The 17805-nt window shown below is 42.1% G+C and overlaps 1 protein-coding gene across 1 annotated transcript in view; it reads right to left on the reverse strand.

Annotated features, from left to right (window-relative positions):
- The window catches only part of EDEM1 (ER degradation enhancing alpha-mannosidase like protein 1), a 224568-nt gene that overhangs the window by 133649 nt on the left and 73114 nt on the right, over window positions 1-17805 (reverse strand). The window contains exons 5-10 of the mRNA XM_069643495.1: window positions 9142-9325; window positions 8784-8958; window positions 8014-8134; window positions 3257-3427; window positions 784-857; window positions 413-509 (exon numbers count right to left, since the gene is read on the reverse strand). Of these exons, the coding sequence (XP_069499596.1) occupies window positions 413-509; window positions 784-857; window positions 3257-3427; window positions 8014-8134; window positions 8784-8958; window positions 9142-9325 (822 nt within the window). The remainder of the gene's footprint in view (window positions 1-412; window positions 510-783; window positions 858-3256; window positions 3428-8013; window positions 8135-8783; window positions 8959-9141; window positions 9326-17805) is intronic.

Raw genomic sequence — 17805 nt, forward strand, 5'->3', positions numbered from 1 at the left:
TTGTTGGTTTTAACTGCTTCTTAGTGGGAAAAGATTCAAAAGCTGTGTCTTCTAATCGAGTAGAATTCATGTGATCAAGCTACACGCCGTAGTGTAACGCGTCATCGCCGGGGTTTTCCTTTTGTTGCAGGGCAAGGGCTGGAGGTTTCCACATTGAATTTTAATTTTTGTAACTAATAAAGAAGAAATTGTAATCGCAAGATGTTGCAGCCAGTTTTGTGAGAACACGAATACTTACTCGAATTTTGGCACACAACTCCAGGAGTGCGGCTCAGGACTGCACCGTGTACACGGTGTGGAGAAAGGTGATATATATATATATATATATATATATATATATATAATAAATGGTATTGCAGATATAGTTTTCCATAATACTCTGTGGCACCTTTTGGACATTATCAGTACTCACCAGGAATAAATACTTGCAGGTCTCGCTTAAAAAAAAGCTCTCCATGCGATCCTCTGTGGATTTATCAATCACATGGTGTAGGGTTGCATAACCACACCTGTAAAGAGCCCAGAAATGCATTATTTTAACAATCATGCGAGAGCATAAAGGTTAATCAAGAATAAGCAAAAAGAGAATATGTGCAAGTGAACAAATTTGGATGCGATTCATTTCAGGAGGTAGAGTTAATCAAATTCACACAACATTCACAGAATAACCAATATAATGAGGCTAAGGTGAACAATGTCTGAAATTCCATGTGGAACTATAATTAACCTCACAAGTGTCAATAGACAAAACATTCAGGGAGAGAAGAATATCTGAATACTAACTTCACTTTTGTGTGTTTCTCCAGACTCTGCAGAATGTCCATGCCCACATGAAGGTAGAAGGGATTCTTTGTAGCCTGAGAACGAAAATGGACCAATAATTAGATTTTTATTTGGAGTTGCGAACATGCTAACATTCCCACCACCTAAATGTTTGTTGCAACAGGAAAATAACACAAAACAAGAAGTCGTGCCTTTTTGGTGACAGTTGAGAGCCAAAATGCGTAACAGAAAACACACACAACCCCCCTCAATCTCACGACCCAGTGGATAACGTTTTAAATTATGCATCTGGCGTGTCTGACTTCTTTCTTCTCTGATCGACCCTCCCAGGTCCAAATTGGGTCCTTCCTCTCCTTCATGTAGTGTACCCCAGGGGTCTAACCTCTCTCCCTGGCATTTCAACCAATACCTTGCCCCAACTTTCAGTGCTAAGCGGATGACACTCTGCTCATTTTCAGGCTACCTTCAGCCACCTCTTCTCTCATCTCCGACTGTCTGATATCCAGGAGTGGTGTGCCGCCAATGACCTCTGCCTTAATGCCAGCAAGACTGGGAATCTCCTAATTGGCACACCCGCTCACTCCTTTCCCGTCACTCTGGCTGGCCTCTCTTGGCCCTCTTCCTGCAAGGCTAAAAACCTTGGCGTTATCTTCGACTCCACACTCTCCTCACATCTCCGACATATCCAAGAAGTCACACTACCAGCTGCACCTCCTCGGAGGTATTCTTCCTTTCCTCTTCTTCCCCCAGAAGCTCACTGCCTCCAGAGCTCTGGTTCTCTAGGCTGGACTATTGCAACAGCCTCTTCCTAAATCTGCCTGCTTCTACTCTCCGCCCACTGCAACTCATCCAGAACAGGACTGCAAGACTTGTCCTTGGCCTCAAGCCCTGGCATCTTGTCTCGAGGCCAGAAATCCCTGCTCTGGCTCCAGTGGCTGCGAGGATTAAGTTTGAAACCCTCTGCATTGTCCACAAGGCCTTCTGGTGCCTGGGACCGCAATACCTTCAACTCTCTCTTCCTAAATATCTTCCTTCTCGAGCTCTTCACTCATCTGCCTCCAACTCCCTCAGGGTCAGTCACTTCTCCAAGCAATGAGTTGGTGGTAGATCTTTCTTCAGCTGGGGCCTCCCTTTGGAACGGCCTCCATGAAACTTGAGGCGAGCCATCTCCGGTTCCGGAAGCACCTCAAAGCCTTCCTCTTTGCTTCTGCTTTCTCTCCGCCTCTCCCCTGCTGAAATTCTGGATGAAACTACATGAAACTGCACTAGTTACCTAGCCACCCTCTGATCTCTAGCCCAGGTCCCCTCCCCACCAGTTGCACACCTGCACTGCCGCCCAGGAAACCCCTGCACTTGGGGATGGTTTTCTGTATCCCTACAGTCCTCTACCAGCACTAGACACCTGAACTCTGCACTTACCCTTGCACTTGCCACTAGCTGGCTGTACTTTTACTTATTGCTTTATTTATTCTATTCATTGTGTTTATTTATTCCATTTACCCCATGTACTGCACTGTCCCCTCCCCCCCGCACTGTTCCCCTTCACTTGCGTGATCTGAATGACACCTGGCCTAGTATGATCATGGTCTCGGTCTTCCTTCTGTTCCCCCTCCCTTGCCTCGTCGCGCCTTGAAACACTTGCTTATAGGCACGTTATAAATGCCATATCATCTGTATTTGCTTCAGGCTAACAGCAATTGCTTAGGCAATGTCCACCTCAAGCCACTTCACATCCCTCATCCTATTGGCTGCTTTTTCAAAGATTAGGAAACTTTGCTTCAGAAAAAACAGTGATATACAGAATTACATGGTTGTTGCAGACTACAGCTGCAATGATCTTTCACCGGCTATGGAATTGTCACAAACATCTGGAGGGCCACAATGAATAACCGTAAGTATTTAAACAGTAATAAAAAATAATAATAATAGTTGACAAAGGATTCTATCCCTATTTACCTACAGAATGTCATCTTTGGTAAATCAATCTTTGAAAAGAAGCCCATCAATATTGTAAGCACTAAGAGATTAATGTTTGTATTACACTGCTTAAATGTGTGTATTACACAATGAGTGGATATTTATTTACCAGAGAAACTCACAGCATTTGGTTAAGCACCTAAACATGCATGCACACAGTGTTTCAGAAGGATACCCAGAGACCTTTAATTTTTATGGTCAATGGCACATGTCCGGAGTGGGAGGAGAAGAATGGAGTAGAAGAAAAACAAATTAGATAAAGTTAAGCAGGACAATTGTTCCTTTACATAGTTCAGAATGTACCATGAGCCCAAGCAATAAAAGACATTACTCTGTATTCGACAGCACATAAACAGCGATCCACACCAACGAGCATACCGCTTTGCCGCTTTAAATCCAGATACTTTACCTATGTTCAGCAAACCTGTTTGATACAGGGCAAAAACAAACTGCGAATCATGCTATAATGGGGCAGATGGCATAAAGAGGTTTGTACCTGATACAGTAGATAAGTTGACTCCACTAGCTCAGGCCGAAGAGGATAGAACGGGACATCTGGGGCCTGCAGCTGCCAGTTATACCTTTCAGGCAATGCACCATATCGTTTCCAGATGGCGTAATAGAAAGCATGTAGACAGATTGCATCTTCTATGTCACCCTTTAAAACCTACAACAAAAAAAGAAAAAAGAAATAACTCTTACTTGCTGCTGTAAAAACCAACCAAGATACTATGCATCTATGGCTACCAAATCGCTGCAGTAACAGATGTGTCAGTTTATGGTCAATTTATAATGGCCCAATAAAAGATATAGATATATATATATATATATATATATATATATATATATATATATCAAAGAAAAGAGGAAATGGCGACCCGCATTCCCGCAGGCCAGGCGTAATGCCACACTCCAGAAATACGGAAAAAACACAAAAAGACACTGTGTATAAAATAAGGGTGACTTTAATGTTTATAGAATAAAAATAGTATTACAAAAAACGAAATGCAATACATATGCAGCAACATAGAGACAGAGGCAGGACGCCATGGTCTGCAGCCTGCAGACAACGCGTTTCGCGCTACACTGAGCGCTCGATCATGTCTACATATAATGTCTACACTAGCGCAATGCAAAGTTCTAGATAAAAAAGTCTTTACGGCATTGCAGAAAATTACTTTTCTCAATAACATTCGAAAGCTTGTATGACTAAAGAAAATCTGAAAATATTCCACAGTAATATTTCGAGGCAGCCACCAGCACAATTTCAGAATTGTTAAATAATGGGCCTCGTTACAAGTCTGCCACTCTGGAAATAAGGGCGCCGGGCACATGCCAGGCGCAACAGCCCCGGAAAGCAGAGTGGTCACAAAAGCACTGGTACCGTTGGCAACGGTGCGGGTGCTTCAGAGTTCAGGAATGGGGATTTGCATAGTCCAGTGCCTGACTTCCCAATCCGCCAGGACTTGTAATGTCTGGTGGTACCGCCGCCAACCCTCTAGCACTGTTTCCTGCACCCGACTTCCCGGTACCACCAATGGAATGGGCTACTTGTTCAGTGCAATCTGGTTTTTCAGCATCAAAAACAGTTTGATGCCTAACCGCTTTGAAGCATACTTGTAGCCTTCAGAGCCCTGGTCACTTTAAGGAGTAACGCTGAGTGAAGATTGTGGGTTGTCATGAGCAATATGTGGCAGCAGGAATGTAGTTCATCAAATCGGTTTTCATGCCATCCCTTCTTTGGTAGTCGGAAATAGTCTCAAGAGTTAATGGGGCATACTTTTGTTTCAGTCATGTTTGAATCCATTCCAGAGGAGATAGAAATTATTTATTATTATTAATAATGTGTTACAGTTTATATTTAAACTTTTCACATATTTATAAATTATATAAGATCAAATATAAATGCATTATAAAATATAAAACTAATGAAAGAAAACCGCATAAGAAGAAGAAGAAGAAAAAAAAAAAAAAGAGAAACCTATTACTTGTTACATATTATTACTAACAACAAACGAAAATTTGAGTTACCATTAAGCTCATCATAATTTAACATTTATAGCTCTTGCTATTCTTCTAATCTTTAAACACTAATAGCGATTACCCATGCTGAGGTATATGGAACAAAGAATCATAAGTCTCTGCAGAACTCAATGCCATGGTGTTAAACAGGTTAATACAGAGATGTTCAGAGTTCTTTCAATTTCCAACCATACTCTAAAGGTGGCAATCTGCAGCTGCTTACTTTGAGTGTTTGTGAGGCGGTGCCAAAAGTCAACTTCGCCTACAAACTCCATATCATGGACAAAGTTGCCGTAATTTGCTAAGTAAGTGTCCATCATATTTACACAACTAGTTAGGACATGATTAGCTGTTTCTTTACATCTCTTGTCCTTGCAGAGTCTACAGTATCTCTCTGTAGAAGATAAGCCGTTATACTTGCTTTTGTTGGTCAGCAGCGGCAGATTATCAACCCTCAATAAGAGTAGAAATCGTCTGTCTACTAGAAGGACTAAGGGTTAAATATGGCTGCATTTGCTTGAATGAGTAGAGCATGTAATGTATGAATTTATATTTTGGAAGCTTGTCGAGATGTGCGTAGTTTTCTAGCCAATCCCAAAGATCAATTTTTTTGGATAGAGCTTTTTTTTGAGGATCATTGAACTTCTCTCCACTCATGGTCCAACATATTGTCCTCACGAGGGCTTCAGTCTCTTTTTTCAAATGGCATTTGGTGGTTTCTTTTGTAATTTCCATGCCATATTCTTTTAATAGCCGAGATTCTGGTTGTTTAGATATCTTTAAATACAGTTCTGCTCTCCTTTTCAGGACAATGGACCTTAGGGAGGAGACCCCAACTTCCAATCTTAACAATGCCATTGGGATAGATTGAGGGAGGCCTAGGATTCTTTTCCAGAACTTCCCCTCTATCACTTGCAGCCAGCTTAGGTCCATTTGCAGTAGGGCTTCCAGCCCGTAAACGATCATAGGCGTTAGAACCTGTGTATAGATTTGACGGATTCCACATAGAGACATTCCACAATTCTGTCGTGCAAATTGGCTGATCAACGACGTTACTTGAGCTGCCCGATTTTTCCTCATTTGGATGCAGGTGTTATAGCCCAGTTTAGCATCAATTTCAACCCCAAGGTATTTGTATTGCTGGGTATATTTAATTTCTGTTCCATGCAGTATTAATCTGGGTCGTGCAATCTTTTTATTTGAAAAGACCATCACCTGAGTTTTCTCCTGATTGATATTTAGGTCGTTATTTGCAGCATATTCCCATAACTTCAAAGCGGACCTCCATAGACCGCTGAAAGTATGATCCATAATTATCAAATCATCTGCATACGCTAACACTGCGCAATGGATAGTGCCGACTACGGGAGAGCAGTTATTTTCGCTTAAGATTGCACCTGGAAGGTCATATGTAAACAGATTGTACAGAAATGGGGCCGTCACGCATCCCTGCTTGACGCCACAGTTCTGTGGAATCCTAGCTGTCAAATCACCCTGAGCACTAAGTCTGCAGGCCACTGTGTTGTCCTCATGCAGTAATTTTAGGTAATACAGAAGGGTCTCAGGGCAGCCTAATAGCTCGAGTTTTGCCCACAGTTTTTCTCGGCGGACTGAGTCAAAGGCTGCTTTAAAGTCTACAAACAAGGCATATAATGGAGGATTGCCTTTTCTTAAGGCTTTTGAACGCAGAGTGTCTAAAATGATGATATTGTGGATTGTGGAATAGCCTCTTCGGAAGCCACTCTGAAAAGTATTAAGTATTTCAGTTTTGGTTGCCCATTCTTCCAATTTCTCCAGTAAGAGCGATGCAAATAGCTTCCCTGTGCAGTCAAGCATTGAAAGTAGTCTAAAATTACAGGGATCCTTCCTGTCACCCCTCTTGAAGATTGGTATTAAATAGGCATGTTGCCATGATTTAGGAATTCTCCCATCCGCCAATACTTTGCCAAACAATATGCTTGCGAATTTAGCCCAGAATTCCGGCTGGCTCCTCAGCACAGCATTTGAGAGGCCGTTAGGCCCTGGAGCCCTGGACGACTTAAGCTTTTTAATTTTACAGATTAGATGTTCACTTGTTATGCTGAAAGGGACAGATCTTGGTGTCATTTTTTCTACCTGCTTGCCCACCTCCTCGTTGGGGATATTACGGCGCATAAGGAAATCTGTCCATTTGTTTGCACTTATCGGGTTGATCAGATCCTTACTACCGCTACCCCTTGCTTGGCCGAGTAGAGACCATATGCTTCTCGTGTTTTTGGAGCATATGGTTTGAACCATAAATTGCCATTGCTTAAGTTTTTGCTCATGTTTTTTTACTTTAATCCACGTTCTATATTTATTTTTTAGAGTTCTGCATAATTCATGGTAATCTCCAAAGGATTTACTGGTATATTTGGCTTGTCGGATTTCTGCTCTTAACCTGCGTTTAGCATCTCTTATGCTTTTGTCGTATATTACTGATGTTTTAACATCTGTCGCTATTTGGTTTGTGGCAGATGTCGCGTGTGTAGAGGAAAATGTGGCGGCCCAATGTTCTATCTCATTTATGGACATGTTTTGGAGCTGGGACAGTATGTTATCATCCGCCATTTGCACCATGCTTCCAGCCGCGTTGATGTTTTTATCAGACCAGCATATTCGGGTACCCGAGTGGTTAGTTAACATATCGCTACCACTACCACTTGAAATAATCTTGATAAAATTGTTGTGCATGGCACATATCAAAAGGTGTCATACTTGGGGACCCCATGAACCACTCCACAGGGTATTGCAGTCTTCATAGATCACAACAGCCACAATTGAACAGTGCCTTTAGGCCTATAACTTAAAAAACAACAATGTAGCCCATAGCACACATGTACATATAGCCATATCAACACCAAACTAAAATTGCTCCAAAGATGCCTCTTGGAATTTCATCCTAGTTTTTAAACATTTGGTGCCCAATCAGGTCACATTTCAAAAGCATAGCGCTATGGTTTGAGAGGTACATAGCCCTCACCTATACTACACAAGCAAACGTAAATGAATAGTTATTTATAGTGAGAAGAGGTTCAACAGGAATATCGGGGACAAACCCTAGTAGCAGCTCTGGAATTTTACAATGCATATCTTTTCTGCACTTAACTTGGACCTTTACAGCAATTCTGGAAACAAGAAACAGAAAAGTCATGAATCATAAGATACTAGTCAAAATGCCTGAAATGAGAAAATTGGAAAAAGATTGCATACCTGTAATCCAGGGAAGAAGGCCTGCAGAGAGTCAATCCAGGTATTCATCAGTTGCCCACTGAACATGTTGACATTCACATAAAGAGGTGGATCACCTTCTCCTTCATTGCAGGCTTCCCGTCTACCAAAGAAACCGATAATTATAATCCACATGCGTTTGTGTAAAAAGTATTGGTGCAATACTAATTACAGCAGAGCGAGAAAGCTTTCATTCGCTGTAACACAATGTACAGTTTTTATTACATACCTCAAAAATATGGGGTTATAATCAAACCGAATGGCTATCATTTTAACAACCATGAGAAGTGAACCTTCAGATTAGTTGCTGAAAGCTGTACACAAATATTCATATCAAACACTTACTGGCTGAGCTACCTTTTAGTGGGAGGGTCTCCTACTTTGTCTGTGGCCAGAGCTGTACTATTGCAGTGTGTAATTTTTATGGGTTGTGACCTTTGTACCATTTCTTGCATTCCAGAGGGTGGAGAAGAGAAACATCTGGAATACAGCATGGTCATTACAAAAAGGGGAAACTAAACAATGTATTGATCATATTACTGCCCTAGTTTCAGAGGTTACTTTTCAGAACTAAAGCATTTACACAAACCAAATATGAGAACGCTCCTCAGAACCCACTAGTATCAGTTTCTCATCTTACAAAAACAACAAATGTCTAGAAACTGTCACTCTAGGCTGTAAGCACATTAGTGTGAAACAAAACCTAGAAGTTATGAATCTCCAGTTCTTTTTAAAAAGCTTGATTATCTTACCCTCGCCTCATGTGGCTCTGGATACTCTTGTAGGCATCATTGAACATCTCCAAGTCTTCCTTCTCTCCAAATAGGATGTAGGATTTCAACAAGTACTCATAGAAGGAATCCAGCCCAGCTCCAAGGCCACTCTGCTTCCCCACCCAGTAACCAGTCTGGATGTTCACAACATTCCCTGTGGAATACCAGCAGCACAGAATACTTTGTGTAGCATCGAATATAATATGAACAGGAATTTCACCAGACACTCCCAACATAGTCACTTACACATACCAGCTCATAACATGAGACGTACCCGTCCATGAATCTTTGTTACAGAGCATTATGGCATATAGAAGTGAAATAGTCAACTTCTTACCCAATAAACCAGTGTCATTGCTTCGGAGACTCCACAGAGCTCGCACAGCCCGCCGTGCGACCCATTCAAAAGTGGAGTCCCCCAGTAAACGGCTGAGGAGTCCAAATTCAACCAGCAGAGATCCTGCCCCAGCAGTACAGGTCTCATTCTTGCTGTCAGGAGGGACACCAGTCTTCAGATTCACCTGCAATGGAAGACAGGCTAAGCCACTTGCTCAAACGATAAAAGGCAACAGACCCAAAGAAAAGACAGCCCCAGGTGTCAGCTGCACATCACAAGATGAAACCGTTTAAGCAAATATATTTTGGTAATACATTCAATCCCAAAAAGAAAACAAATACTTTACATTAAGTGCTGAGGACGAGTATGTTCGTCCTATTTGCATAGACTTGCATAATAGCCCAGCAGTTAAGGGGTTAAAGACAGTTGCATTAGAAAACACATTTGAGGCATTATTTGTTACTGAAACTCAGGCCACAACTGAACCCAGTGGCTTCATAACCAATCCAAACTACATTATGCCTTAAAAGGTTTATGCTGTACAGTGCTTTTGCCAAAGCCTCCGAGGGTCAGCATAGCATCTGCACTTTCACTATGTACTACCATCGGTCTCAAGGATCACTCTTGTTCATGACAGTATGGGTTACTCACTACAGTAATTTTTGCAGTCCTAATACTCCAGCCGCATCCCCACATCCTGTTGCACAGAATACATATATATATTTTTTTTAAATTGAAAGACGAGGCACTTACAGCCCTGCCCATTCCCTTCCAACCTTCACTCAAGAAGAGGACTGGACATGATTCCCATTCCATTTCAGGCCTCTACCTTTGGCTAAACAAAGTGCACGGTCACAACTTCACTTTCCAAGCAGCCCACCCTTCAACAACCTACCCTCTCCCCCATCTCCTTTGAAAAATACCGCCATTGGATTCAAACAAGTTCCATTACTCACCACTTTTAGTTAGGGAAAACCTTTCTTTATGGGTTTTTCCACCACAGATTGCAATGGATCATCCAGCATATTTGTCTATTTCATTGCGTCTTGCCTGGCTTTGGAGTGGAGGCAAGTACAGCCTGTTTAGCTTTACTTATCTGCAGAGCTCATTAATTTTGGGGCTCAGTGGTGATTTGCAGGGTGCTCTGTAACGCCTTCACCTTTCTCTGCTACCCTACCACTTGTCTGGCAAAACGTATGCCTTTTGGGTGGGCCTAGGACAGACTACCACAGGGATGGAGCTTTTCATCCCTGCGCTAGCCTGTGCCTCCCAGTGCATTCCTGGAACCAATGTGGTTTAGCTCCAGAATGCCATTGTATATACCGTATGTTCTTAATGGCTGCTTCAGGTGGTTCAAGCCCTGTCCTTTGGCCACTTTGTTACCTGGGCATCTTCCTGCCATCTCCGGTCAGGAAACTCCATATAAGGGCATGTACTTTTCACATGAGAGGTTGGGATTCAGCAGGTCATTGACCTGTGGCCCAGGAACATCGCTGCTGTTTCTCTCAACTGTGAAGGGCCTTCCAGGAGCCCTCTATATGCAGTCATCACGAGTATGGCTGTTGATTCCCGCCTGGGCTTACTCCACTGCATGTCTGCATCTGCTGAGTGCTGGAGGTTAGTGGGAATCGTGGTGGCTGCTATCCCGAGATGTCCAGCCTGTGAAAGCCGGTTGCATCAGTCAGCTTTGAACCAGAGATTTGTACCACTGCATAGCTCGACACAATCTTGATAAACTTCAGCCACTGCACCTGCGAACCAAGGACTGCCATCGACCAAAACAATGACTGAAGTGTACCTGCCAATTCTTGGTCCCCTGGGGGTGGATCACCTGGAAATGTAGAGTATGCGGTGGAAGTATTACCATTTTCACCCCCTCCGCCCCTTCCAACACAGGTATTGGATGGGTGCACTACACTTACCTGGCTGTGACTGCGAGTACTAGAATAGGAATTCTCCCCCTCCCTGGGCAACCCATGGTCAAGTAGTAGTAGTAATCTTCAATATCGGATTCCTCCATTAAAACCAAATATAAGCATCTATACACAAAATGAAAATCTAATCTTAAAGCCTTCACAAGAAGATAACACATGCCTCCAGAGGTGGCGCTAGGGGTGCCCCAAGAGGGCTATATCCCTGGGTCTTTTGGTAGTAGCCCCGGATAGAAGCTCAGGGGCTATAACTAAAAGGCTAGCTAGCACAGAGTTCCAACAGTCCTAACATTAGCATACCCCCAGATCTTGTCTAGACCTAGCAACACCACTGCATGCCACCAATCATAAGACATCAGAGTTCAGCATTGGAATGCAGGCAGGAGTCTGTAGACCATGTTCTTAAACATTCCTTTTACCCTAAAAACAGCATATTTGATAATAGTTTAAACCAACGCAAAACTCCTCTCGTACGTATTGAAAAAGGATTAAAAAAAAGTGCATTACTACAATACATCATTAAAAACAGTGCTTCCAAATAAAATCTATTAGATTCCATCAAATAGGGCTTGATAGCCACTTCCTTCCTAAAATCAATGTAACTTTTGCAGATCAGTAGAAAGTGACCCAGAACTTCATGCAGCCACATTCCACAAGGACACCACTGACGCATAAGCTGCCTCTCTCCATCGTCTAGAGTATTAAGTCTGGTCATAAAGACGGATCGCCTACAGATGTGGGCGCTTATTTCGCACTTCAACTTTTACATCCAGATACATGTATAGTGTAAGAGGGTACATTTCCCACCTTTCGCCCGTCTGCTTCCCTGTCCTTCATGAGCACTTTTTCCGATAAATCGTTTTTGCATCTTTTGTACTCATCAATTTGTATTACTTTCACGTGTCGCAAGTACCATTCCTGTAAAGATTTGCACCCTTCATTACTTTCCTTTGACCTCAGATTTAGTCATTTCTCCTAGAGCATTTTGCATGTTTGAAATCTCCAGCCCAACGACACGAGTCTTCAAAAAGGGAGCAGATGTTTTCAACCGTTACTACTGAAATATCTTAAACCCTGAAGTTGGCATTTTATTTTTGTTTTCTTTTCTTCTTCCTCATCTCAGTCTTCCTTCTTCCCTTGCTCTTCGCCCTTGCTGACCCCCTCCCTCATTCATAACCTGTAACCATTGATATAACTACATGTTAAAAATGAATTTCGAAGTAATGTTGCTTTCCAAGAAATTATATGTTGCTTTAAAAAAAAACAAAAAAAAAAAAAAGCACCAAATTGGAATCGTGCCAGGGCAACAATATTAGCTAACCCCCCCTCCCTCCCAACTCCAATCGTATAGCATTATTCGTAGTGCCAGGAGGGACACCAGTTCATCTTTTCATACCTCTAATTCTGTACAATTGGTGTTTCACCCCCCCCCCCCAGAACCCACCTTGGCCCTATACATTTTTAAAACGAAATGCAAACTCCAAATGTATGGTAGCACCTTATTCAACCTCCCATCCGAAGTGTGGCTTTCTTAATGTTAGATGCCACGTGGGATGCCCATTACCCGTTCTTGCTGAATGTAGAAGTAAGATCGCACTATGCACCCTTTCTTCTCTTTCGATTTATATGCAAAAGTGTAACCATATTTCCCTTTTTCAAAATACCATCATCTTAGTTTTGTCCATAACTGACTTTAGTACATTTTTCTGGAAACGTTTATCTGCATACTCCAAACTCTGCTGCAGGCCACCAGTGATCAAATCAACAATGCAGTATCAGCAGCACATTTAAGTGAGCCACATACAATCCTCTGCAGGGACGGGGACAGGGGGAGGGGGGGCTGGGAGACATCGTTTATTGACTAGAGAGGGGGATACATTCTGCCAAGAACAAAATAAATGAAAGCGGTGCTAGCGAGCACACTTGTTTTACCCGGGGTCATAAAATGCATGGAAAACGTGCGCGCTGTTTAGAATCGCACTGCTGCATGTGTTGGTATATGAGATTTAAGAGCCTTAAGAGTTCATTCATTGTTGCCAATTTCTTCCTAAGTGTGTCCCAGTCAGTTGAAACAAATGCCTTTTCCAGATCCAAGGAAGCTACATACAACTTACACCCTCTAACCAGATGAATATTTTCAATAACAAAACAGCGGTCAAATGTGGAGAAGCCCTTTCTGATCCCGTTTCTGCTGTATAACACATTGTTAGACAGAGACCACTGTTGAAGTCTACACATTTATGCTTTTATTAAAAGTCTTAATTGCAGTGTCCATGAGTTCGATTGGGCAGTAAGATGGAGGGTCATCAAATCGACCCTTTTAAAAAATATGGATAATAAGGCTGCCACTCCATGTCTTTGGCATGGTTCCCATCTGGGAGATTGCATTGAAAAGGAGACACAATCCCACCATTTAAAAATATCTGAGCAAAGGCCATCCAGGCCTGCCACTTTCCCTAATGGCCTATGTTGAGATGCACATACTGCGTCCAGACAGAAAAGAGGTTCATGTTGTGTAAGTTTCATTAAGCTGCATGTGGCTAGTTTAAAACGAAGTAATATTGTAGTACGTGTGTGTGTTCTATGCAACATGGAGATTTCATAGATGTGTTATTTTGTAGCTAGTCTGAATACATTTTAGTTTTCATCATAATAACCAACAGTGTAATCGCAAATGTTAAAATGTGGGGTACATCTTGCAGCGCATAGATGTGCGTTGAGGTAACCTTGAAGTAGATACATGGGGACTTAGGATAAATGTGTATTTCGATTGCTACAGTCTCAAGAGTTCCAACATCTTTACATAAAAAGTCTTCTCAAAGATTGCAGGCTCATCGTACCTTAAGCCGCACAGTTTCTGGTTTGCAGCAGTTTCCTTCCCTCCGTGTGTTTTTTGGATGCCCCAAGTCAGGAGAGAGGGAGGAAGCAGAGTGTATCGGGCAGACGGCATAGCAGGCCAAATGGTTGCTGGAGGCAAGAACGGAATGAACTGCTATTAGGTTTGATTTTATGGTTAGATGGATGTGTAGGTGTGAGGGACAAACTTCCGGGAATCAACGGGTCCGGTTAGGTTGCGAGGGTCAGAGTGGGGCTAGTCAAATACATGAAATGGATGCTCGAGGGCAGAGCGGGACAGTGTTTTAGGATTCCATTTGGGTTCTCGGGAAGATACGCAGGATACATGCTAGGGAGGCCACATAATTAAAGCTGGAAGTCGCAGTAGGTATTGCAAAGAAATGCTGAAGTAGCAGTTTGGGGCGCCAGCTGGTCTGGAAAAACAAGGCGACCATTGTACTATTAAAGGAATGGCCATTGTTTTCACTCCATCTGTTTGATGGGAATCTTGTCAAGGTTATGCACATCACAAACTGAGTTAAAGTTTCTTTGACAAATGATGGAAGTCGACTATTGTAAATAGTTTGAAGCAATAAACCAATTATATTTAGAAACTTCATGACTGACTAGTTAATGAGACCACGTGAAAGGGGATTGTGTTTAGATGGTTGTAACCAATGGGGTTAGAGAATAAAGACTTTTAGGTTTTTGTATAGGGGTTAGCCAATGGAAATATGGGGATTATGTTATGACTTGTGTATTATCCTATATTGTGTAAAAAAGCTGTTTTTGTTGAACATGACAAGTTAGTTTTCAGTTTAAGAAGTGGATTAACCCTTCTGGCCGTTTGAATGTAAAAAGCTTGCTTTTCTAGCAACCTGCCCTCTTTTTTTTTTGTCTGATAGACTTTACCCTTCTAAACATACATTAGATATTAAAAAAAGGGTCCTCTTCAGTAAAAATAAGATCATGGTCATTCCTCCACGGGAGATTAGGTGCAACGACTTTAGACCGTTCTGGGTTGGGGAAAAAAGGTCCTGAAAGTGAGTTGTCCAACTATCTGGGAGATCTTCCTTAACCTCCCCAGGGGCTTCAAAGCCCTTCAGCACCACCAACCAGAATCATTTACAGTTTTTAGTATGGACAATCTTCTCAATCAAGTCCCATTGTTCGATAGCAGGGTAATTCCCCCCACCCTCCCGACCTCAGCAATTATTTATAACCTCTCTTACGAGAGAACAATTGCCCAGAGGTAATTATACCTTCATCGATTTCTTTTCTTATTGAGCTTTTCGCCTCTACATTCTTTATACCTGTTAAGTCATTGGTCACAGTTTTGGGGAGATGCAAATTGCCTTTAGTATATCAATCAAGGATTCATAGGTTTTGGATCACCGACATCCCTTGTTGCCGATTTCCCCTTGGTTTCTATAAAATACTTAACTTGAGGGAGTTGAGTTACACACTCAAATAAGGTCTTTTGCACCTGTGTAGATAACCAGTGGAGCTTTAAGGGTGGCATCTCTTCATCCTATAAGAAGAGGGGGGGGGGGTGACAATGCCAGGGTGAGTGGACAGTGGTCGCTATCTGGTCTCCTCAGCACTTTAAAGTGATCTACCCACAGAAACATATGACAACCCCTAAGACAGTAAACAATAATAGACAAGCAGTTTCTGTTTTTAAATAAATATTCAACTAGGAGGTTTATCCCCCTTGGGCACCCCCATTCAGTTCAATTGAAGCAAAAACCTCCATTAAACTCTCAAGCTCACTGCCTGCGCTATCTGGTATGTTAAGTGACTTCAATTCAGTACTCCAACTAAGTCAGTGCCTAGTCGGGGATGCCCAAGGGAAGCCCTTATTTATATATTTTTATGACAAGTTCATAGATCTGGATGATAAACCCTTGTATAACGCCCCTCTTTGAATCCCCCTGACCTCACTGAGCCAAGAAGTAGGTTTGTTTTGCAAATTAAAAGATTTATTGAAACATTAAACAAGATATATATCACACTTTGATAAATTAATATTTGATAGCACACTTATGAATATGACAGTGATCAACAATGGATAATATTACACTAGCACACTTTAACTACTTGAGAGTTGGTATAGAGAGGATAAAGTAGCTGAGAATGCTTTTATGGGTTCAAGGAAATGCAATGATGGAAAAGAATGCAGCACAGAAATGACCAAGATGGTTTCCCCAAGAGTTAATATGATCACTTTCTTTTGACAATTCACTCCCTCCCCTATGCAATATAAGGAGATGGAAGAAGAGCACACAATTTTCAGGAATACAATCAAATGCAATACCAATTCAGTTCCCCCTAGCAAGCTTAGAGCATCTAAGACGATCCATGTCCTGAAAGTGGTAGGTGCAGTACTTGGCTGTCGCACTGTCCATCGCCGGCTAGCCTGAATCGTTTGCCTTCGAATGTACTTGCTAGAGACAATTGTTCAATTTTCCAAGCATCACTAATGGCTGGAAACAGATAATCACGTTGGTATATGTAGTACAGCGCTTTAGAAATGAAATGGAGTCCCACAAACTGAAAGAAAGCCTCTAACTTTCTAAAACTGGAGCCACTAAAAAGTGATGCAGCTGCACACAGTAGATTGCCTGCTGGCAGTTTCCCCAGCATCAGTTGTGCAGACCATGAGAACCTATGATTTAATCTACAGGCGGCATTTATTTTGACGTTACTGCCTTTTATTTGACGAGTCACATTAATCAATGGCTTCCCACATACTTTCCCTCTAATGGAATGCACGCATTTCAGCATACTTATAATTTCCATCAAACAACTGTCGAATACAATGTATTTGCTCTCTTTCATTAGACTGTCTTCCTGCGTCAACGTTGTTTCGGCCTGTGACGTTGGAGATTTCAACACATTGGAAAGTAATATCGCTGATATCAAGTTCTGATGTGTCTATGGATGCTGCGGCTGGTTCATTCTCTGTCATTTCGACATCTATTACTTCAACATTGATGGGAGAACACAACAATGTCGTCAGGTTTTTTGGTGGCAAATTTTTGGCGGGTGTAGATTGTGTGAACTGATCTGCAACTACTTCAGAGCCATCTTCAATACATTCAATAACATCTTCTTGTTGTGGTGCGGTCGCACTGTAGCTATGGTCCAATGCAACTTTGCTGTAGTCTCCAAACACAGTTAATTCATGTTCTGGCCATTGGACAGGAGCATCTCGAGCCTGAACATGCCTCGCCTCAATTAATAGCTCCTCCATAGTGCACACGGTCTGGCAAGCCACATCTCTCATTTGCTTCACTGTCTGTGTGCGTATAGTTCTGACACCCACGGGTAACTGGAGGAGAGATTGGAAAAGGGATGTTCAGTTTAAACACAAGATGGAGTGTAGCAGAATTGACTGGAAAACAACAAAATAGTCCCCAGCACAAACATTTTTTTCAAAGTTATGAACTGTTTGTAACTAACCTTTTTTTGTTTTTTTTTTCTTTGCAACTTTGACTCGACCTTCAACATCTGCACGCTGTAGCTCGGATTCGTTTCCGCATGTCCTCCCTTCCTCTTGCGCTGCAACAACTATATTTTCTGTATCCGCATAGACAGCACGGAATGAGGCTCCATCGTCTCCCTGAAACATAGTACTTTCATTACTATGTATCAAAATATTGTTAGCATAAAGCACACGTGAGGACGAACACACAGGTACATCTCAATAGCCAAACACGATTTAAACATTGTGTGCAACAATCAAACGACAAGTATTCGACCAGTGATGATCTATTTCGATGGAACTGTCAGTATCCATACCTCTGGCTCTGCATGGACTGCCATGAATGGTTGTATTGAAGAGGAGGCATCCGCATCTCCCTGAAACACAGTACTTGCATTAGTATGCTTTTCA

This window comes from Ambystoma mexicanum, chromosome 2p (genome assembly GCF_040938575.1).
Source record: "Ambystoma mexicanum isolate Mex_15411 chromosome 2p, UKY_AmexF1_1, whole genome shotgun sequence".
In the NCBI taxonomy this organism is placed as follows: domain Eukaryota; kingdom Metazoa; phylum Chordata; class Amphibia; order Caudata; family Ambystomatidae; genus Ambystoma; species Ambystoma mexicanum.